The following is a 23,280-nucleotide window of genomic DNA, read 5'->3' on the forward strand; positions in this document are numbered from 1 at the left end:
ACTTCTTTTCTCTTTATGCGACTAAATTGCCAAAAGTACAGCGTTAACTTGCATTCTTTGATCGATTAATTTCTGGTAGCTTAGTACTTTTAGTTCAAGGCTTTTCCATCACTGTCATGTTTTGCTGACAGTGACAATTGTTTTGACACTTTTGCTGCCAAGCTCCTAGAGCGGATGGTAACAGAGGTCTCTTTCATTACAAAATGTTTTGCACGTGTTTGGGTCTCGGGGAGGGGAACTAGTACATTCCTAAGCACTGATGCCAATGAGCTGTTATGTGAGAAGAGAACATCCAAATGAACACTGGCATACCAAAAAATACCAACTCTTCAATGAAGCAATTTTCTTTGTTTTTTTCATGGCCAAAAAACTCAACACTAAAAGAAGGTTTACTAAAACTATGATGTTTTATTTGGTGGTTACAAAGAGGGAAAACATCCCCTAAGAATAAAGCACTAAATTGATTTAAGTAAAATAACTCAAGTAGCCTATGTATTATTATGCAAAATTGATCTCAGTAAACTTTATGGTGGTTAAATCAGCAAGGTTCGCCGCATGCATGACCACAGGTGGTTGGGCAGCATTTCTGTTCAGCAGGGCACTGACCATCATGGTAACAGTATTCGGCACACATTGGAGTCCCCTTCGGTAGGGCACATCGACCAGGCTTCACTGCATGAATGGAGATATTGAGCTTTAGTCAGGCAATTTAGTGGCATTCAGCCTCTGATGTAGGCTACAGCACAAAAAAATAGAAGCTTGTTTCTGCCACGGAATAAAAAATGTAAAAGATAATCATGACTTTTTGTCTCAAAAATCTGACTATTTTTCTCATAATTGTGAGGAAAAAGTCAGAATTGCGAGAAAAAAAAGTCAGAATTGTGAGTTATAAAGTCCAATTCTGAGGAAAGAAAGACTTTATAACTCACAATTGCGAGTTTATATTACGCAATTCTGAGAAAAAAGTCACAATTGCGAGATTTCAACTCGCAATTGCATGGGAAAAAAAGTCTGAATTGTCAGATCGCAATTTTATTTTTTATTCAGTGGGGGAAACAAGCTACCATACAAAACACTTAGTTTTCTTAGTTTTACTTACAGAGTGAATTGCATTCTAAGTATTATAATTCATCTTTTGTAAAACCACCGTCTGCCTAAACCGGTGCTATAGGCCTAATTCGTGTACTTTTGGCATAGTTAATACTTAGTTAATAGTTAATACTTAAAAAAAAATCATACTTATTATTAAATAAGATAAACTAAAAGGCAATGAGAAAGCTGACCCAAACATGAATAGAATAGAATAATATGGTAACACTTTACAATCCATTTGTTTACATTATTTAACTATAATAGCTAAAATGAACTGACAATGAAAAATACTTCTAAAACATGTATTAATGTTAATTTTACCATATACTATTACATTATTAAAATCAAAAGTTGTATATGTTAATAATATTTAATGGATCTGAGCTGACATGAACTAACACCTGTATTTTTATTAAAGTTAATAAAGATTAATAAATCCTGTAAAAAATGTATTGGAACCTTATTGTAAAGTGTTTAATATAATATAATATAATATAATATAATATAATATAATATAATATAATATAATATAATATAATATAATACCTGTATATGGAGCAGTACATTCATGTCCACATCCATTGCTGCAGCATTTCTCATTGTTGGGACAATCACTGTCATTGACACAGTACTCAGCACACACTCCTGCTCCAAATTTTCTGCGTGGACACATTCCTGGCTTTGCTGTTATACAGACGCATGACAAAGAAACCATATCACTAAATGCTGAATGCAATATTTTTTTTTTTTAAGTTTTACATATTATTGGAATAGGTTTTACAAGAAAAAACTATTTCAGTCTTTCTACTTTAAAATGTATGTTTTATTATGTGTTACTTACTGTTTTCTTGTAATTATTTTTTAACTTTATTAGCAATTTCTGATCTAAACATCTTTTTTTTTTCAAACTGTCCAATTTTTTCCCCGTGTCCCTTTTGAAAGACATCTAGTATTATTATCCATTTCTCATTTGAACTCACTGAAAGCAGGCGGCACACACACAGCCCCACAGTCAAATATACAGCATCTGTGTCCTCCAGAGCAGTCTCTATCAGAAACACATCCTCGACTGGACGGCACGACCATCAGCTTCCCCGGACAGTGATCGACCACTACAGAAAGATCATCATTAGTTTGAAATAGTTTGTTTCAGCATCTTTAAGTCAGTGGTTTTGTAAGTAGTTTAGAAATCTACTGTATCCCTAAACTGTGTCAATTAATGTCATATAAAAAAGTGTTTAACAAGAGTTGTAGCCAATTGTATCAGTCAAAATAATTGTAATGCCAACCCCTTCAACACCCTTATTTTATTTTAACCATGGGGGGACTATCTGAGCCGCTCAGCACACCAGAGTCTCCAACCGTCATGGCGGCCACTCAAGAGTCTCCAACCGTCATGGCGGCCACGCTAGAGTTTTAAATCGTCATGGCGGCCACTCCAGAGTCTCCAACCGTCATGGCGGCCACTCCAGAGTCTCAAACCGTCATGGCCGCCACCCAGAGTCTCCAACCGTCATGGCGGCCACTCAAGAGTCTCCAACCGTCATGGCGGCCACGCCAGAGTTTTAAATCGTCATGGCGGCCACTCCAGAGTCTCCAACCGTCATGGCGGCCACTCCAGAGTCTCAAACCGTCATGGCGGCCACGCCAGAGTCTCCAATCGTCATGGCGGCCACTCCAGAGTCTCCAACCGTCATGGCGGCCACGCCAGAGTCTCCAACCGTCATGGCGGCCACTCCAGAGTCTCCAACCGTCATGGTGGCCACGCTAGAGTTTTAAATCGTCATGGCGGCCACTCCAGAGTCTCCAACCGTCATGGCGGCCACTCCAGAGTCTCAAACCGTCATGGCCGCCACCCAGAGTCTCAAACCGTCATGGCCGCCACCCAGAGTCTCCAACTGTCATGGCGGCCACTCAAGAGTCTCTAACCGTCATGGTCGTCACGCTAGAGTCTCCAGCCATCATGGAGATTTTCAGATTGCCCTGACACAACCACGGAGGTTGTCCGTGAAATTCCTAACTGTCTAGATACAGCCACAGAGGTTGCCCCTGAACTTCCTGTCTCGTCTCGGCCAGAGAGGTCGTTCTAATTTCCAGCGTCACAGTCGAGGAGGACAGGATTAAAGATTTTGCCTACTTTGGAATTGACATTACCCCTGGATGTCCTGCCTGCTCTGTTATGGCAATGGAGGCCATTACTGAACTTTCTGCCTGTTCAGTACTGACACTGCCCAAGAAGCCAACCCTAACCTTGCGGTACCCTTTTCTACAGTTCCGCCTGCTTCGCCATGGTGGTCACCAGTTCCACCGTGGGGATCTTCTGTCGAGTCTGCTCTATCATGGTGGTCCTCAGTTACACAGTGGTGGTCTTCAGCCCCGGCAGCTCCGCTGTGCTGGTCATCAGCTCTGCCTTCTCTACGGTGGGGGTCATCAGCTCCGCTGTGCTGGTCATTAGCTCTGCCTTCTCTACGGTGGGGGCCTTCAGCCCTGGCAGCTCCTCTGTGATGGTCATCAGCTCTGCCTTCTCTATGGTGGGGGTCTTCAGCTCCACTGTGCTGGTCATTAGCTCTGCCTTCTCTATGGTGGGGGTCTTCAGCTCCACTGTGCTGGTCATCAGCTCTGCCTTCTCTACGGTGGGGGTCTTCAGCTCCACTGTGCTGGTCATCAGCTCTGCCTTCTCTACGGTGGGGGTCTTCAGCTCCACTGTGCTGGTCATCAGCTCTGCCTTCTCTACGGTGGGGGTCATCAGCTCCGCTGTGCTGGTCATCAGCTCTGCCTTCTCTACGGTGGGGGTCTTCAGCCCTGGCAGCTCCGCTGTGCTGGTCATCAGCTCTGCCTTCTCTACGATGGGGGTCTTCAGCTCTGGCAGCTCTGCTGTGCTGGTCATCAGCTCTGCCTTCTCTACAATGGGGGTCTTCAGCCCTGGCAGCTCCGCTGTGCTGGTCATCAGCTCTGCCTTCTCTACGATGGGGGTCTTCAGCCCTGGCAGCTCCGCTGTGCTGGTCATCAGCTCTGCCTTCTCTACGATGGGGGTCTTCAGCCCTGGCAGCTCCGCTGTGGTGGTCATCAGCTCTGCCTTCTCTACGATGGGGGTATTCAGCCCTGGCAGCTCCGCTGTGGTGGTCATCAGCTCTGCCTTCTCTACGGTGGGGGCCTTCAGCCCTGGCAGCTCCGCTGTGGTGGTCATTAGCTCTGCCTTCTCTACGATGGGGGTCTTCAGCCCTGGCAGCTCCGCTGTGGTGGTCATCAGCTCTGCCTTCTCTACGATGGGGGTCTTCAGCCCTGGCAGCTCCGCTGTGGTGGTCATCAGCTCTGCCTTCTCTACGGTGGGGGCCTTCAGCCCTGGCAGCTCCTCTGTGATGGTCATCAGCTCTGCCTTCTCTACGATGGGGGTCTTCAGCCCTGGCAGCTCCGCAGTGCTGGTCATCAGCTCTGCCTTCTCTACGATGGGGGTCTTCAGCCCTGGCAGCTCCACTGTGGTGGTCATCAGCTCTGCCTTCTCTACGATGGGGGTCTTCAGCCCTGGCAGCTCCTCTGTGGTGGTCATCAGCTCTGCCTTCTCTACGATGGGGGTCTTCAGCCCTGGCAGCTTCGCTGTGGTGGTCATCAGCTCTGCCTTCTCTACGATGGGGGTCTTCAGCCCTGGCAGCTCTACTGTGCTGGTCATCAGCTCTGCCTTCTCTACGATGGGGGTCTTCAGCCCTGGCAATTCCGCTGTGGTGGTCATTAGCTCTGCCTTCTCTACGATGGGGGTCTTCAGCCCTGGCAGCTCCGCTGTGGTGGTCATCAGCTCTGCCTTCTCTACGATGGGGGTCTTCAGCCCTGGCAGCTCCGCTGTGGTGGTCATCAGCTCTGCCTTCTCTACGGTGGGGGCCTTCAGCCCTGGCAGCTCCTCTGTGATGGTCATCAGCTCTGCCTTCTCTACGATGGGGGTCTTCAGCCCTGGCAGCTCCGCAGTGCTGGTCATCAGCTCTGCCTTCTCTACGATGGGGGTCTTCAGCCCTGGCAGCTCCACTGTGGTGGTCATCAGCTCTGCCTTCTCTACGATGGGGGTCTTCAGCCCTGGCAGCTCCTCTGTGGTGGTCATCAGCTCTGCCTTCTCTACGATGGGGGTCTTCAGCCCTGGCAGCTCCGCTGTGCTGGTCATCAGCTCTGCCTTCTCTACGATGGGGGTCTTCAGCCCTGGCAATTCCGCTGTGGTGGTCATTAGCTCTGCCTTCTCTACGATGGGGTTCTTCAGCCCCGGCAGCTCCGCTGTGGTGGTCATTAGCTCTGCCTTCTCTAGGATGGGGGTCTTCAGCCCCGGCAGCTCCGCTGTGGTGGTCATTAGCTCTGCCTTCTCTACGATGGGGGTCTTCAGCCCTGGCAGCTCTACTGTGCTGGTCATCAGCTCTGCCTTCTCTACGATGGGGGTCTTCAGCCCTGGCAATTCCGCTGTGGTGGTCATTAGCTCTGCCTTCTCTACGATGGGGTTCTTCAGCCCCGGCAGCTCCGCTGTGGTGGTCATTAGCTCTGCCTTCTCTAGGATGGGGGTCTTCAGCCCCGGCAGCTCCGCTGTGGTGGTCATCAGCTCTGCCTTCTCTACGATGGGGTTCTTCAGCCCCGGCAGCTCCGCTGTGGTGGTCATTAGCTCTGCCTTCTCTAGGATGGGGGTCTTCAGCCCCGGCAGCTCCGCTGTGCTGGTCATCAGCTCTGCCTTCTCTACGATGGGGGTCTTCAGCCCCATCTGCTTTGCTTTGGTGATCTCCAGCTCTGCACTGGCCACCTGCTCTGCCCTGGTTACCCATTCTTCTGGCTCCACCCTGGCTCCCTGATCCTCCTCAATCTCCAGTTCCACCACACTGGCCTGGCCCTCCATCCCTCCCCCTGTTCCACCTCCCACCTGTAATTATTTGTCTGTTTGTTGAGGAGCGTCTGAAATCCACTCCTTGTCTTGTGTTCCCCTGGTCTTATGTGGATTTATTTATTATGTTATTTCTTGTTTTGAACCATGTTTTGTAGTCCTGTTGTTCTTGTTGATTAGTTCCTGATAGTTCCCAGGTGTGTCTTGTTTGCCAATCACCCCTTGCGTATATGTTCCCCAGTGATTCTCATGTTCTTTGTCTGGTGTTGTCCTTCTATGGATGTTATATGTGCGCTTGGTGTCAGTTTTGTTGGCTTTTCTTGCCGGTGTCTGGATTTATCAGTTTTGCCTGGATTTACTTTTATTATGTTTGTTTAAATAATTGTTTGCTGCATCTGGATCCTACTCCTCTGAAACAGCCACTGTTACTGAATAAATGGACTGAATACATTAAACCCATATGATCAGACTTTTATTGAATAAGTTATAATTACCACCTCATTTTATATTGTATAATAGTTGTTGTTAAGAAAGAAAATACAAAACATTTAAAGCTACAATATGTATTTTTTTCGCCACTAGGGGTGCTAATCTCTTACAATAACAAAGGCGTAGATTTATGACGCAGTGATAAGTGGAATCATGGAGCTTGTCGTCATGCTGATGGATCTAATAATGTTTATGGATGAGTAAAAACATGCATGTTTTTTTAACATGGTATGAAGCAGGGTGCGATTGCTAATGAGAGACAGATATCAGCGACACAAGCGAATCCCGTGGATGTAAAGGAATGAGGAAATTTAATTCTATCGAACCACCCACAAGTGCTGAATTACTACTCACACAGGTCAGTTTATTTAACTAATTAAACTTGTGAGGTAAAGCAGCGCTGTTTCACTTGGTCTAATGTTACACTATCACACTAAAGAGCATTTGAGTGTGTTGAAAGTAATGTTATTCTATGTGTTAGTTTGTTGCTATATGAGACTAGCAGTAAGCTAAATCAAAATTAGAATAACATGATACTGATCATATTCTAACATTTTATCATGTTGAGCTATATAACACTGATTTGTTTTATGTACATTTGCTCACCTGTCTAATAAAGCACATGCAAGAGCGGTGTCTCTGTCAAGTCAAAGTTTGCTCTTGGCATCTCAAAAACACTACGCCAATATTGATCCTCGTTTTAGTTCTCCTTTTGTCCCAAAGTCTGCTTGCCATGATCCATAATGTTTGAACGAAACAACAACAGCGGGCCTCTAAACATTACGCAGTTGTCCACATCTGTCACCATGGTTACTATGGCAGTAAAAGCGGAAACCAGGGATAACGCAGATAATACGTCATTGACAGGCGACAAGTGACAAGGGACGGGCACCATTTAAAATTGTGAATTTCTCTGAATTTACAAATTCTTGTAAACATTTAGGATAATGTAAGTACATAATTAAAAGAAATATATAACACTGCGCAAGTGGTTTTTTGGATCTTTTGATACAAAATGCTTACATATTGTCTCTTTAATATTAAATATAAATAAAATTGTCTATGCGTGTTTTTCCTGTACAATGGGAAATACACACACACACACACATTGCCTATAAATTAATAGCATAGATAAAACATAAAAGTTAACTTTTGTACAGTATGACAATTTAACATATACCTTTATATTAATTATTTAAATTTAACTGATGTACAAAGTTAATCTTTCACTGGACGTCTATACTCTGTATGTTTGAGAATTGTAATGTGCTGAGATGTCGTGTTATGTAAGGCACTTGTTTAATGTATTTCTTCGGGCTGCGTATTAAGTTAAAAGAACATGGATCTCACCTGTGAAGTTTCGTCCTGGAGCAGCTTCTGATGAGCTCCAGCATCCAGACAAACACAATAACACAGTGCAGTACACTCGGGCTGTCATCCTTTCGACCTGCGATCACAATGAACTCTGCTTGAAAGAAAATGAGCTGACTCTCTCCAGAGACAATTTTTGAGTCGGTTCGTGAGTCAGGGGCGGAGAGATCTTACAGAGTCCGTGCGCGAGGGAGGTATACACAGACGACGAAGCCACCATCAAAACATCAGCTGACATAAAAAAAAAATGCTGGCCCTACAGTCTGTGAAATGTTATTATAAAAAAAATACTCAAAGAAATCATACTTTTCTCAGAACGAGAAAGTATATGACCGCGCCAGTAAGCCAATCAGAAACCTTGAAGTTAGCACTCAACCAATGGCATGAGTTTGGGACGGGATGATCTGAACACGTCGGCACCTTTTTAAAGCCCCAAGGAGTTCTGAGTATTTAGGGAGCTCTGATGCTTGCAAAGTTTTGAATGTCCTCAATTGAGTAAAATACTTTCCCCCACATATTAGTTTGATTTAGAAAAGATTATATCCAATACAATCCCACCGGAAAGTTTTTTTTTATGACAGTGGGTTCACCAGTTTGGGCACTACTTAATCCCAAATCTGGAACTAATCTCTTACGAAATTATAACTTTTCCCGAAACTGAATGGAAACCCCTCATTTGTGCATGGAAACAGTTTTCCCCTAAATAATGTTGAAAGAAAGAAAGTTGTTCGGCGTTTCCTCGGTGGACGGGGTACACAGAAATATTTGGCAGGAGTTATGCTTGTTGTTGGCATAGGATATTGCTTTGAAACAGATTATGCATTAACACAGTGATCAAATGTGCATCTAATGCTGTATAGTTTTATATGACCACTAGATGGCAGGTGTATAAAAATGAGCAGTAGGTATTTGTTACCAATGGCATGCAGTGTAAAATCCATGTAAAATCACATCGAATGGGCCTTTTATTCTGAGTAAAATCTGAGACTAGTGTAAAAAGTTTATTGATATGCTGTAAATTGAACTGGATGTTCCCTGAACAATTCCAGTGCATAAAACCCATTTGAAATACAAAATTTTAATAAAAACCAGGAAGCATTTATTTATTGTAAAGGCCTTTTAGCCAAAATGCAAAAATGGGAAAATTTGAGAAAACTTTTGTTTTGCAGAGTATATTACACTGTTAATGTTTAAACTGTACTCAACAACAAATAAATTAACACATAAATAAATATATTCAAATTTAGTAAGTAACAGAGGGAAAACCAGTAATATGTTTAACCAGTATACAAATATATCTGAGTTTGTGTGCACTGTGCAACCATCTGTAGATTGGGCTCAGACATTAAAAATGTAATTTTTGAAATGAATAACTATGTAGTATTAAAAGAATGATATTGTTCTCTAAATATATTCAAAATCATTCAATAAAAAGGCTCTCTATGACATATAAAGGCATCCTTTGAATTATATGGAAAGAAAAATCTGTTAAAACACGTGTAGTGTTATTTGCACTGCAGAAATGAACAGATTTGACGTTTGTGCAAGAGTTATTTAAAATCACTTTGAGCTCAGTAACAAAACATACATTTAAAACTGTACTTTACAGCACTACCATTTAAAGTATCTGACTATTTCATTTATAATTTACACCAAAAGTGGATATTCCCTTTATTTTAAGAATTTATACTGCATCATTTACTGAAAAGGCAAATCAGTCCAGCAGCTGAATGTAAACAACACCGTTCAGAGTCGACAGCCTCGCTTAATACTTCCCCATGTCCACTTGAAATAATGTGTGATAGTGGTGCTGAAATGAAGGCTGATTGATTCAAATCCCCTAAAGAACAAGTCAAACACAACCGTGTTGCATCTGTGAAATTCATGACGGCTAAAAATAAATGTTCTTGGTGTCACACCAAAACCCGATTCCCAATTAAATATTACCAGGATACAAAAAAAATAATAGTGTAGCACTTTACAAGTTCAATTTGTTAACATTTATTAATGCATTAGGTATCATGAACTAAGAGTAAACCACAATTCTTTACAGCATTTATTAATCTATGTGAATGTAATAAATACACTATGGTTGACTGTAAATTAATTCATAATTCACTAATGTTAATTAATACTTGAAATGTTACAATTGTATTAGTGTATTTTAGAAATTAACTTCAACTTTAAAAGTATTGTTTGTTGTTAATTCATAATACTTAAGTCGTAAGGCATTAAGTAATGTTAACAAACTGAGTCTTATTGTAAAGTGTCACCAATTCAAGAATAAGGCTAATAAACGCTATTGAAATGTGCCCATGAAATGCATGTGTTTTAAAGTGTAGAGTTAATATTAATTCCACAGGTTTCCTTAGTGACCTAATTTTACATATTGCTTTCAGAAACATCCCTCATATTCATATATATATATATATAAAAAGAATCCTAAATGCTTATGGGACATCTTCACTTTTGCTCTTAGCCCTGACCAGCCCCTCGCTGTCCTCGATGCTCTCTTTAATGAGACACTCCTTCAGGTTGGGCTGATTCCCTAGATCAAACCCCTGCTCCTGGATCTCCAGCAGAAGAGCTTCCCAGCGCCTCTTGTCCTTCGAGATCTTCCAGGACAGCCTGACGTTGGATTGCAGGAGGGGGATGAGGAGAGGGTGAAACTGGTGCTGCTGCAAAGCCTCCTGGGAAGGCGCTAGATCCTGCAGGGCTCGGTCGCAGTGTTCCTGAGCCTCACCGAGTTGATCCAGCTCTTGGAAGCAGATGACCAAGGCGGAGAGCGTGAAGAACCAATGAACCCTCTGCGTCTGGTTGAGCTGCAGGATCTGATGGCATCCTAACTTCTCCTGGAGTCTCAGAGAGTTGAGAAGAGGCCCCAGGGCATCTTGGTAACGGCCCACTCGCATCAGCATCTGGCCAGCGCGCAGATCCCCCAGGTAGAAGAACTCGAGGAACGTGGGTGTGGTCCGTAGTTCAGGGAGAGAGTGAAGGTGGGTCAGGTACTGCTCGAACGCCCGGCTGCGCTTGGCAATGGTCTCGGCGGCAAAGTTTTTGCGCAGCTTCTTCCGAGGGAAGTGCACGCCATCCATCTCGTCTCCGTGACGCCGGCGCAAGCGGCTGTGTAGCCGTTCGAAGTCAGTGTAGCGCCGCGTGATGACAGCGGGAGTTTTGTCAAATGTGCCAGAGTGGATGACATGAATCGTGTAGAGCTGATGAGAAAAAGCGTATGCGACTTTATGTGAAACCAGAGAAACAAAACCAGCAACTGTTCAATTGACCCATGAAATGACGCTTGTTTTTGTCCCGAAAATACTTTAAAAATGCAGTTCATGCATACACAGTGAACGAATGATGAGCATGTTTTTAATTTCGGAATTAAACGTTTTTGGGGCATAAATTTAAAGCTGCAGTCCGTAGCTTTTTCCCTTTTTGTCGCCATCTCTGTTCGAAATCTGTAACTGCAGTGATTCGTGGAATTATCATCTTTACGTGGGTTGTAAATCGGCATGAAACAGCGCGGATGAACACAGTGTTTCGAGGCGAGTGGTGCTGTCAGTCACCGCGCTGTGTGGATACTGTCATTCAGAATCACAGATTAACTTTTTGAAAGTTTGACCAACATAAGAATTTTCACCGGAAAATGTCTTCTGAACAAGTAAGTAACATCCATTTTTGTTCTGACCAACTAAGGGGGAAAAAGCATTCGACATGATAAGCTTCGTTAGATTTAATCAACATGATTTACAGCAACCGTGCAAATTATAGCCTACTTTGTTCTCAAATTGTTCATGTTAACAACATCAGCATTGCGTGACTAATGTTAAATTTAATGTGTTTTATGATTACCTGTGTAGTTCAGAATTCATATTCTCCATAATAGCTAACGTTAAATGAGAAAGGCACAACAAAGGAAACTCCATAACTGTGTGAATAAAGAAAACGTACTGTTACACGATTGAACTATTGAAATGTCTTACTTGTTCAGCAGAAAAAGCCGTCTCTTCTTCCGTTTCGAACCCCTTCGGGAGTTCACGCACCTTTCAAAAGCCCCACCGATGTGTATCCTTGTGTTCGCATGAGACGGTTTCTTTCTCTTTCCACCTTAAATCCGAAGTACGAAGTCTTTTGGGTTTTATAACTGGTTAATCTCCAGTTGACACTGATGATTGTTGTTTGGATCTTTCTGGATCCGCCATAAGTTTAATCATGTAAAGTGCTGCGTGAAAAGCCTATCTCTAAATCTCGTCACACGCAGTATAGCCGGCTAGCCGAAACTCCTTCTTTATGTGTACGGGTGTGACGTAATGACGCAAAGACATGCTCGAATTTCCCGCGAAAACCCACCAGTACCACTGGAATTAAAATCATTATTACAAGCTAACCGTTTTGAATCTAGCTATGGCAAGCAGATAGTTTTGACCACTGGCTGAAGATGTTTTTTTTTTAATAATTAATTTGGATTATTTTTAACTTAAAAAAGTTACGGACAGCAGCTTTAAAAAATGTGATTATACTCTCCTGATGTGGCCCTATTAAGGCTCTTAATTTTTTTTTTTTTTTTTTTTTATAATTATAACAGTGATTAAGTGCTTGCTACAGTTTGTATTCTTGTAATCAAAAAGCATGTCTAAAATAAAATTATACAACATATACAGTTTTTCAAAGATTTATTAAACGTTAAAAAAATTAATTTAGGGCCATATGAAATCCTTTCTCTTTTTTTCAATTTAAGGATTGAATTCAATTTTAATAATCAAGAAGCATGTCTAATCAATTGAATTCATTAAACTTTAACATCTTACTTTTTTAAATGTTTGCAATAACCTTTAAAATAGTTTTAACACAAATATACCAAAAAAGGATGTAATTAAATGTTAATTGTATTATTATTATTCCTACTGTGAGAATTACATTGTACTCTACAAGAGTAATATATTTCTGTTATTATTTAAGTCAAACAGAAACTTTTATTTTGATGAGTTTGAAGACTTGAAGACTGCATATAATATGATAATAGTTTTATCAAGTGAAATGCTGGTGAAGGGACTCTCAGAGCAGGTCTGGAGATTAAGTTCATGTGTTTATGTCCTGATATAGAGAGACACCGGACGCTAAAAACACCATGAGCATCTTGCGTGCTTGAGCATGCGTACAGACGAAACTGCTCATTCACACAGAGACGCTTAAAACATGCAGAGTTCGTTTAAATAGCAGTCTTTCTGCTCTTTAATATTCACAGATCGCAATTTGATAAAGTGTACAGTCCTACTTTTGATTTATTAATCCAAAATTTGGCTGGCCGCCTGGTCTGAAAAAGCATAACAGTGTACGATAACTTTAAGAAAAGAAAAGGCAATATTATTTGGACAATATTATTTGTCATTGGCCCAAATATAAAATGGTGTTTTGAATGTTTGTATAAATATGTAATGTGTTTTGAAGTTGCTAAAAAATGACTGAAATGGTTCACAGTTGTGTCTTGTGTACTTACCACATACTTGGAATTTGTATCATGGACAACACTGGCATCTGTCACCTCAAAAATGAGTTTTTCAGGAATGCAACGAGTTCTTGAGCTCTTGTAGTTTTCTTGTAGTTGTCTGGTGATCATATTTGAGGTTTTGGGGGAAGGACCTATTGGGCTGGTCTCTATAAAGCAAAGACAAAATTAACTACAAATGTGAAGTATCAAGTGAACTAAAAGTGAACTAAAAAGAAGAAGTGAAATTTGCCTACAAATAGATTATTGTAAGTTCACAAACACCATGTACATATGCTTAAGCTTAAAGGAAGAGCTCATTCCAAATAATGTTTCTAAAAGAATGGGGGGTTTTCCATGCAAACTCTTTTTCTATACAATAGTAGTTCATAGTAATGACAGCTGTCAAGCTCCAAAAATAATACACCATCAAAGTGATTCATTTAACTGTGCTATAATACAAGTCTTTCAATTGTAAGCTGCTGTGGAAAAAAGTGTCAGCTAAATCAACAAATAAATGTAAAAAGTTTAACTGTAAATCTTCTGAAGTCATGTGTGATAGTCACCAAAAGCTACTGTTTTCCATGTGTCCAAATAATTTGGCAACATAAATATGCAGAATAAGGAATGTGATTCGAGAACTGCGAGAACTGAGATGATTTTTAGTGAATTCTGACATAAATTGAGTATGTTCCTTACACACAGTTATCCATAAGATTTGCAATATGCCGTATAATATAGGCAAATGGGCTACCTTTATGGTGTTTTTGTCCTTTTTAAAGCTTGACAGCTCTGCTCAATAATAACAGAATATATAAATATATACTACAACCATTTAAAGGTTTAAATTATACCATTTCTAAATCCATAAATAAGATTTTTTTTTAAAAGAAATTAAAACGTTTATTCAGAAAGGATGCAAATAAATTTACTTAAATGTCTGTATACATTTATGTTAAAAAGGTTTCTATTTCGAATGCTGTTCTTTTGAACTTTTTATCCATAAAAGTATCCTGAAAATGTTTTATCTGCAACATCAATGTAACGGTTTTCTATGGAAGCATGTTTCTGCCAGGGAATAAAATGTACAAATAATAATATAATAATTGTGACCTTTTTATCTCACAATTCAGGTTTTTTTCTCTCACAATTGTGTGATATAAACTAGCAATTGTGAGTTATAAAGAATTGTCAATTGTCAGAATTGTGGGATATGAACTCGCAAATGCAAGAAAAAAATCAGAATTTCGAGATATAAACTCGAACTGCGTGATATAAACTTGCAATTGTTAGAAAATGTCAGAATTGAGAGCTGATTTTTCCCTCAGAATTGGACTTTATAACTCGCAATTGCAAGTTTATATCTCAGAATTCTGAGAAAAGATGTCAGAATTGTGCGATAAAAAAATAAAAAAGCAATTATCTTTTAGATTGGTTTTATTCCATGGCAGAAACAAACTCCCATAGTTTTCAACATTGCTAATAATAAGAAATATTTTTTGAGCATCAAATCAGCATATTAGAATGACTACCTGAAGTAGTGATGCTGAAATTTCAGCTTTGCCATTATAGGAATAAATTACATTTTCAAATACCGGTATATTAAAACAGAAAACAGTTATTTAAAATTGTAACAATAATATTTCATAATATTACTGTTTTACTGTATTTTTGATTAAATAAATACAGCCTTGGCAATCACAAGAGACTTCTTTGAAAAACATCGAAAAAATCTTACAGACCCCAAAGTTTTGAACAGTGTATATTTTGGGACAGGATGAGAAAGAGTAAATGACTGTATTTTAATTTTTGGATAAACAAGCCTATTCCTTTAATAGCTTCTGCACATGTAGCTTGGACTTCAATTCACCAACACAAATTGTGCTGTTCTACTCCTCTATAAGCATTTACCTTGTCCTTTACACTATAAATTATAATGTTAGCTTGTTAAAAGATAGGTATTATTGATGACTACCTGTGCTGCTACATGCATTATCTATGGACTCTCCAAAAAAGTCAGAGTCACTGTCTGGCCCCGACGCGTCTCCCGGATCCTCAGAGTCCAGGACCCCATCACCCTCGAAGCACAGGGTCCCTCCGAGCCTGGCCGACACGCAGTCTATGTCATCCTCAAGCTCAGAGCTTTCTGGAAAGTCATCCGTTCTGTGGCCGTCTGTCTCTGAAGGAAGCTCCCCTTCTTTGAACAGTGTACGGCGAAGTCTGTCGAATAGTTTAGAGGCCATCCCAGCTTTGATCCAACCCTGAAGAGCACAAAAGAGAAGGATTCCTGAATATAATATTCAATCAAATCATGGCATTACTTATATGGCAGATGCATATTTGATAGTCAAACAAGCCTGCTGACAGTCTGAGGCAGCAATGGAAACACTGAAGTTCAAACCTCTCATGATCTTTCATTGAGCTGTGAAACGTGAGAGCAAACCTTCAGGGAAACTGATCTGTCACACAAATATTTATTATTTATTGAGGGGTTTGGTGAAAAGAGCCTGACAACAGCATTGAATTTCTGTAATTTCCATGGAAAAAATCTGAGTAAAAACCTTCTTTTTTAAGTCTATGGTAAAAACAGACGTCATTCTTATTTATCGTTAGATAAATTTGTGAACATTTTATGCACAAACTAAGTTTCATAAACACTCATGAGTGTACAGCATATTTAAAGTTTTCCTAATAATTCGCATTTAAACAAGTTATATTTATCACGTTTCGTCATTTACAAATGGAGAAACTAAAAAAAAAAAAAAAAAATACAGGAAAGTGGGAGCAGCGACAGCAGAAAGTGAATTATAACTCTTAGCTTGCTACGTGCTAATAATAACATCGCGCTTAATCAGCATAACTTCCACAACTTATCAATGTAAAGAAATGTTACAATAATTACACAAAACCATCACTTAAATTCATCAAATATCTGATAAGCAAAGCTACAAGTTATCAGACACCAAGTTTGAGGTTAACTTTTCTTGCTAACTACGGCTAATCTAACATTTCAACTAAAAAATGATGAACAAACATGCGAAACATGAATATCTCAACTTACCCGAGTTATAGACCTCTAAACTACATAATGATCAGCTCTTCATGGTGCAGGATAAATTATTTATACGTGCAAATAAAGAGAAGGAGCTGTGTAAACATGGATGGGATTTGGGAGTTGTTCCCTGTCCATAAGAAGAGGACGGTCACGGACAGACACGCGTTTGACAACTGACTGACAGACACAAAACAGGAGAGAAAACGTTTTACATGCCTTCATAAACATGTATTTCATAATACATTTGTGTACAGATCTGTGCAGTTTTGCTTGGTGCATTATTGTTTAACTTTTAATTCGGAATTATTTCGTTTATGACATGCGAATCGTTTCTAACTGTTTTTAATTTAACCGCCATCATGGAACATATTGCATTCAGAGTGTAAGAATATATGATTCTAAGATCTATATATTAAATATTATTATTACGTCAAAACTATCATGGATTTTTTTTTTTTTTTTTTTTATGTTTTAAAATTCAGGAAGTTAATCACTCATAAGTGATTCATTACAATGGGCGGAAAAATCATTGGATCATTTTTTTGATGTACAGGAAAAATGCGAAACTATTCGCTTGACTTTAATTAGTATTACTGTGTGTGTGTGTGTGTGTGTGTGTGTGTGTGTGTGTTTACACTCCAGGCTGAGAGGTGGCGCTGAACGCAACTCATGTTAGCGCTTCAAGCACACAGAGGAAGACGAGCGATAAAACGCGGGGTTACAAAAACATCATAACAGTTTTCACCTCGATCCGATTCTGAATTTCTGAGTTGTATAACGAAATGGCATCTAAAAAGCCGCCGTCAAATATGCGTAAAGTTGAGAAAATAGCTTCAAGTGACTCAAAAAAGTAAGATTTTATATTTTAGTTCAAGTTCAATAATCTAAATCATTTCATTGTGAAGTGTGAACTGTTGAATTATGAACTTGCTGCTTGTACAATGTACACACTAAAACTTGATGCATTATTTGTTTTCTTTGAAGTGTCATGTGTATTAGCCTTACTCTTGGGCCAGTGTTGATCTTGTTAAGTAATAGTTAAGGTAATATAAGTAATTATCTAATTTATTTATGCAAATATATGTTCAAATATTGTGGCCCACTAGACGCTATATTTTGAAATGACAATGAATAAACCTATTAACCTGATTTGGGGCTTGATAAGATGATATTATTATTACTACTACTAAATAATATGAATTATTTGGTCTAATACTTACTAAAAGACATGTGATATCTGTTTCTGCTACATAAGCTGAAGTATGGGTCAAAGAAGTCCAATTCAAACTCTTAGACTGTGATACTGATTTCACAAAACAGTTGAAATGTACTCTTTAAAGGTAAAAAATGTTCTCTTCCAAAACATTTTTTTTTTTTTGCTGATTAAAAGTCTACTCGTATACTGATAGCAATCACTCTTAAGTGGTCTAGATGTATTTTTATAAATATAAAGCGTCTGTGGAAGGCATAGGACCTTAAAATGTTCGTTAAATCATTGCATTCGGTCCCAATGAAATGATAACGTGTTCCCTGTCCGTCAACGTGTGTTTGGCAGCCTGTTCATGCAGACATCGCACGTCATCAGCGCGTTCACCTACGCACCTATTGCTGTCAATTTCATGAATGCAAATATTCAGACAGCCTCTGTTTTTCAGTTTATCCACCGAAAATGAAGTCAGTAGTGGAAATAACAGTGGTGCGAGGAGGAAAACCAAATGTAAGATCATGACTTTGAACTTCTTCTCATAACTCATTAATGTTATTATACTGACAATTCTGACCGTTTCATCTGATCTTGATTTTTAGCGTCGGGCACAATTGTAAAGTCTAGGTACATGCAAACCGAAACAAAGGCTCCTGCAAAGGTAACTGATTCCAAAATAATAGGAATACTTTGTTTCCATACTAAATCTTGACATCTGTGTTGTTGTGTCTGTTTGTGTCATTTCATAACAATATCAAGGTTGATTCTTTTATATGGTGTGTTCTGTAGAGCAGTGTACAGCAGCAATCGATACTGATGCCACCCAGACCGTCCTCTCCCAGAATAGGCAACACACGAAAGCCGAGGGATGGCGTCCTGTCGAGACGTACAATAAGCACTCTGGCATGCAATGACTGTGAGTGTTGGGCTAATCTGCAGAAATGTGAGATTAAATATTCACTATCTGCATCTATATATCAGTCTCTGTGTTGGTTAAACTAGTTCAGTTGTTGTATAGGATTTTATTTTTTTAGATAAATGACTTGATGACTTATGAATGTGATGTTTTCCCACAGCGGCCTCCAGCATTCTGGAACCATCAAATTTGGGAGGAAATGTTTTTCAGTCGACTGTGTTGGACGGCCACTACATACGTCCAGATTTTGATGTCTCCGTTATTAAAGGTGTGGTACTCATGTCGTCTGGAGTAGAGCAGTAATGCGATTTTGTTTTAACAGTCGTTTGAACAGCTTGCATAACAAGTTTAAATTTTCCAGACAAAGTTGCGCTGCCAGGCACAGTGGACCCCAAGAATGAAGAAAGGGACATGGCGATGGAGACGTTTTTGCTGGCCTTCCTCACTGCTAAGGTCTGATGTTAAGTTGATCAATATAGTTATTGCATACTGTATGCATACCAGGGGCGTAGAATTTAGTAGGGACGCTGGGGACGTGTCCCTACCAATATCCAGTGACACTGCTATATCCCTAGCAATAATTTCGATCAAAACTTAAAATATAGTTATATATTGATGTCCCCGTCCCCACCAATTTCAAAATCAAACCTACGCCACTGATGCATACTGTATATATTATCACACACACACAGATATAAATCCCCCAAATCCACATATCTACATCCTTGCATAACAAACATTTCATTTGCCAGCATTTGATTAAAGTGCCCCATTATGTTCCTAATTTAGTTTTGGAGGTCTCCTACAAAAGGTTTACGTGCATCCATGTTCAAAAAAACACTTAATTTTCTTATAATAAACATTGCAGCATTACTTATTTTCAGCTTGATGAAGGATTCTCTAAACCTGTTCTTCCTAATACTCTTGTCTACTCCGCTCTGATTGGTCAGATGGCCCCGTCTGTTGTGATTTGTCTACTCTGCTCTGATTGCCAGGCTGTGTCCGATATTGCCCCCATACCCTTAAGTAGGGCACTATTTAAGGGGACAGCCATTTGTAGTGGTGTCTGAAACCATAATGGACGTTATTGAGTGCACTCATTCAATCCCACAATGCATCACATTAACGAGTGTACAACTGATGTACGCTCAACGGCTAGAGAATACCCATAATGCCTAAACTATCGTTTTGATGTTTTTATAATAAATAATAACCATTATACATGAATGTAAAAGTCTGCTCTGCTCATTCAGCACGAGTTGCCGTTGCAATCAGTGCAGCAGGAATCACAGTTCACTGTTCGCGTGACGATGGCGGAGGATTCGATGCGCAACATAGACTAAACGTCTGATAAATGTCTTATCTTGTAAAATGCACGCTCAGCACCGCTGCTCCCTATACACGCGCGATCACCAATTTGAAAGTAAAACACAAGGTCCATTGTGCATTGCGCAAATTAGGCTTCATTGTCCGTCTCCTAATACCCATCTCTGGACTGTTTATTTGCGGCTATGGTCTCTGTTTGCACTTCGAATATTAAGAGAGCACTGTAATGTATTAAGTACAACAGACATGGAAGGCTCTGTTTCTGAACTTAAATCGGAACACAAGAACAACATAGAGACAAACACACCAGCCTCGTTTCTCTCTACCTTTTCCGAACTCGCCATATTAACCCTATAACTGCTGGTGCAAAATAAAACAGCAATTTCAAAACAATTATAAAGAGTCTGTGTGCTAACTTTGATTATGGTTGCACTTTCACTTATTGTTTGCACTTCAGACTTCAATGAGTTCAGTTAGGTCACACACAGCCTCAATCAGAAGTTCTGAAAGCTCTTAAATGTACAGTAAAGGTCTGAAGAGACTCATGTGAAATCAAACAGGAGAAAAGCCAGTCAATAAAAACCTTTTACAGTGCTTGTATATTGTTTTCTTTCAATGCATTTGATAATTCATACTCATAAAGTAGACCTGAAATGACATGCATTAGAAGATTATTAGTTAAAAAATTGCAAAATGCACCTGCATACTATTTTTCCAGTCATGAATTTAGTCATTGAGGATTTCTGAAAAATTGTGCAAAAATCTCGTCTCGTTCTCGTGAACTCAATCTCGTGTCTAGTCTCGTCTCGGGAGATAAGCGTCTCGTCACACCACTGTGAACTACAAATAAAGTCAGTATGTGAGGCTGAATAGATGTGTTTTAGTCTGAATTAGGTAAGATGTGTGCTTCCATTTCAGTTTCCACAAATCCCTTCACTCGACTGGGATGGTCTCTTGTGTTCTGGGCGGCAAGTGCAGTAACTGTAACATCGGGCATATTTTGTAGAATTAAACACATATTTATACCGATTTCATCAGGCTCCGAAAATTCTTCACAAAGAACACAAAGATTGGCCTCTCTCGGCTGCCATATAGTTGCAACTCTTGCGTCATCAGAACAGTGTGTTCAACGCATCACCGTCTCTGTTTAAAAAACGTTGTGCAGCGTTTTGTCGGCGCTGAACGCAGCACAGGTGATGACGCCCGCAGCTGAATCAATCATCCATCCATTTTCCAACCGTGCTGGTCTAGCGTAATATTATACAGGTATACATTCCTTTTTAATTGATTAAGGCTTATATGCTTGTTTCCATATCAGGGGTCAAGATAAATCTTTTCATTACTACTGGAGCTGCCAGTTTACCAAGTGATTATTAAACAGCAAGTACAAACTATGCAGAAACGGCAGCCATTCCGGCGCACTCAGTGTAAGAATTCACTCACTCGTTTTCATTCACTCATTCAAGTTGACTATATAGCACAGCACTAGTCTGTTGTAATTGGTCTGCTCTGATTGGTCAGATGGGCCAGTCTGTTGTGATTGGTCTACTCTGCTCTGATTGGTCAGATGGGCCAGTCTGTTGTGATTGGTCTACTCTCCTTTGATTGGTCAGATGGGCCAGTCTGTTGTGATTGGTCTCCTCTGCTCTGATTGGTCAGATGGGCCAGTCTGTTGTGATTGGTCTACTCTGCTCTGATTGGTCAGATGGGCCAGTCTGTTGTGATTGGTCTACTCTGCTCTGATTGGTCAGATGGCCCAGTCTGTTGTGATTGGTCTACTCTGCTCTGATTGGTCAGATGGCCCAGTCTGTTGTGATTGGTCTACTCTGCTCTGATTGGTCAGATGGCCCAGTCTGTTGTGATTGGTCCAGTCTGCTCTGATTGGTCAGATGGCCCAGTCTGTTGTGATTGGTCCAGTCTGCTCTGATTGGTCAGATGGCCCAGTCTGTTGTGATTGGTCTACTCTGCTCTGATTGGTCAGATGGCCCAGTCTGTTGTGATTGGTCTAGTCTGCTCTGATTGGTCAGATGGCCCAGTCTGTTGTGATTGGTCTACTCTGCTCTGATTGGTCAGGTGTAATAGCTACTGCATTTAGAGCTTAAACAAAATATGAACAAATAATGAGCATATTAATCCAAAATAGTTAATGCATAAACATTTCTATTTTTTTAAAGCCCTTTTTTGATAACGTTTTTGTTTCTAGATTGAACATAATACCCGAAAAATGAGAGAGGAGGCTGAGAGGAATATTCTGGCCGTCATGGAGAAAGAGCAGCAGTTGAGAGCACAAGTTAACCAAAAGAAACGACAGTATCTGCTGCTGGAAAAGCAGAAACAACTCAACAGTTTACTGGACGTACAGGTGAGGTCATCTTCTCACATTTAACTCTGTTGCTTAAATCTTAATGTTAACACATCTCACATTTGAGTTCCTTTTTTAATGCAGATTGAGGCTTTAAGTCCTGTTGCTGCTGCAGCAAACACATTTGCAGAGGAGTACAAGTCATTTGCCCAAGCCGTTGATGCCACGAGACACAAGCTTCCTGTGAGGAATGTGCACATTGGAGAGGACCCAGAGCAGTTTTTAGGTGAGATTTGCTCAACATTTTTGACGTTTGTATTTTATATTGTGCAATTTTTGGGTATGTCTTTGTTAAACATGTTATATTGTTGGACGTGGAGTCTTTAAGTACGAGACATTGTATGTTATTGAGGGATTGAAATGACTGGTCAGTCGGCATGCGCCTTGAATCCAATTGGTGATTTTTGAATAATTCCAATCAGATCTAATCAAAAACATGTGTCTTACACAGACAAAGCGGTCGGATGTCTGAGTCAGAGCGAGCGACTCTTGCAACACTATACAAAGGACATTCCCACTGACTGTGAGGCTTTAACAGAGTGTCTTGGAGAGATGAAAAATACAGCAAATGAAATCAGCCAGGAGCTGACAAGGTAAGAGCAATTCGGTCTCCATATACAATGAAAGACTTTGCACACTGTGAAGCCCTCAGTACCGAAACATGTACAATTGTTTCAAACAATGCTTGGTGCGTATTTCATCTGTGCTAGTTTATATTTTAACTTACTTTGCATGTTCATTTGCTGTTTCATATTTTCTTGTAGGACTTTTTCTGATCTTCTGGAGGTGTCTTCATTAGTAAGCCGGGAGACAGTTTTGGTCCAGCAGTCACTGGAGGAAGGCCAGATCGGACAGAGCACAGCCCAGACACTCTTCTGCCCCTCCATGACATGATATGCTGTATGATTAAGGCATCTATTTCCAATGAAATAATTAAAGAATGTGAATAATCAATGAATTGTAGGTATTTATTTCATACATTACTGAAGCAGGATTTAAGGAATTTGTCACATATTCATAGGTCTGGTGATGATGTGTGTATTTTATTAGAAAAACAACGATGATTCATATTTATATTACAAATTAAAACATTTTGGTTGAGAAATGGATAGGTTTCTGTTGGATTTGTTTTTATTG

General features: G+C 40.1%; 3 protein-coding genes across 3 annotated transcripts; 1 reads left to right on the forward strand and 2 right to left on the reverse strand.

Annotated features, from left to right (window-relative positions):
• Window positions 1–383: 383 nt before the first annotated feature.
• Window positions 384–7,928, reverse strand: LOC130076403 (perlwapin-like). The gene is made up of 4 exons (XM_056241482.1): window positions 7,775–7,928; window positions 2,073–2,204; window positions 1,639–1,776; window positions 384–672 (listed from the first exon to the last, which is right to left on the reverse strand). The coding sequence occupies exons 1-4, from the start codon at window positions 7,860–7,862 to the stop codon at window positions 539–541; spliced, it is 492 nt and encodes a 163-aa protein (XP_056097457.1). The 5' UTR covers window positions 7,863–7,928; the 3' UTR covers window positions 384–538.
• Window positions 7,929–9,932: 2,004 nt separating this feature from the next.
• snx21 (sorting nexin family member 21) lies at window positions 9,933–16,474 on the reverse strand. Its single transcript, XM_056241472.1, has 4 exons — window positions 16,342–16,474; window positions 15,256–15,541; window positions 13,293–13,450; window positions 9,933–11,010 (listed from the first exon to the last, which is right to left on the reverse strand). Exons 2-4 carry the CDS (start codon window positions 15,521–15,523, stop codon window positions 10,246–10,248), a joined length of 1,191 nt encoding a protein of 396 aa, XP_056097447.1. The 5' UTR covers window positions 15,524–15,541; window positions 16,342–16,474; the 3' UTR covers window positions 9,933–10,245.
• Window positions 16,475–17,104: 630 nt separating this feature from the next.
• On the forward strand, window positions 17,105–23,097 carry haus8 (HAUS augmin like complex subunit 8). The gene is made up of 10 exons (XM_056241466.1): window positions 17,105–17,185; window positions 17,991–18,052; window positions 18,142–18,200; window positions 18,329–18,461; window positions 18,616–18,723; window positions 18,817–18,908; window positions 21,985–22,143; window positions 22,228–22,369; window positions 22,595–22,736; window positions 22,908–23,097. The coding sequence occupies exons 1-10, from the start codon at window positions 17,118–17,120 to the stop codon at window positions 23,035–23,037; spliced, it is 1,095 nt and encodes a 364-aa protein (XP_056097441.1). The 5' UTR covers window positions 17,105–17,117; the 3' UTR covers window positions 23,038–23,097.
• The last annotated feature ends 183 nt before the right edge of the window (window positions 23,098–23,280 follow it).

This window comes from Rhinichthys klamathensis, unplaced genomic scaffold, assembly GCF_029890125.1.
Source record: "Rhinichthys klamathensis goyatoka isolate OS25496 unplaced genomic scaffold, OSU_Roscu_1.1 h1tg000645l_1, whole genome shotgun sequence".
NCBI classification, from domain to species: Eukaryota; Metazoa; Chordata; class Actinopteri; order Cypriniformes; family Leuciscidae; genus Rhinichthys; species Rhinichthys klamathensis.

Bases quoted from the DNA above. Each gene is read 5' to 3' on its own strand.
- haus8 (XM_056241466.1), top strand. From the start codon at position 17,118: ATGGCATCTAAAAAGCCGCCGTCAAATATGCGTAAAGTTGAGAAAATA. The intron at 22,370-22,594 runs GTGAGATTTGCT...TGTCTTACACAG, and splicing joins GGACCCAGAGCAGTTTTTAG to ACAAAGCGGTCGGATGTCTG. The intron at 22,737-22,907 runs GTAAGAGCAATT...ATTTTCTTGTAG, and splicing joins ATCAGCCAGGAGCTGACAAG to GACTTTTTCTGATCTTCTGG.
- LOC130076403 (XM_056241482.1), bottom strand. From the start codon at position 7,862: ATGACAGCCCGAGTGTACTGCACTGTGTTATTGTGTTTGTCTGGATGC. The intron at 2,205-7,774 runs GTGAGATCCATG...ATCTTTCTGTAG, and splicing joins TCCAGGACGAAACTTCACAG to TGGTCGATCACTGTCCGGGG. The intron at 1,777-2,072 runs GTGAGTTCAAAT...TCTGTATAACAG, and splicing joins GTGTGTGCCGCCTGCTTTCA to CAAAGCCAGGAATGTGTCCA.
- snx21 (XM_056241472.1), bottom strand. From the start codon at position 15,523: ATGGCCTCTAAACTATTCGACAGACTTCGCCGTACACTGTTCAAAGAA. The intron at 13,451-15,255 runs GTAGTCATCAAT...TTTGCTTTATAG, and splicing joins TAATGCATGTAGCAGCACAG to AGACCAGCCCAATAGGTCCT. The intron at 11,011-13,292 runs GTAAGTACACAA...TTTTCTCATCAG, and splicing joins ATACAAATTCCAAGTATGTG to CTCTACACGATTCATGTCAT.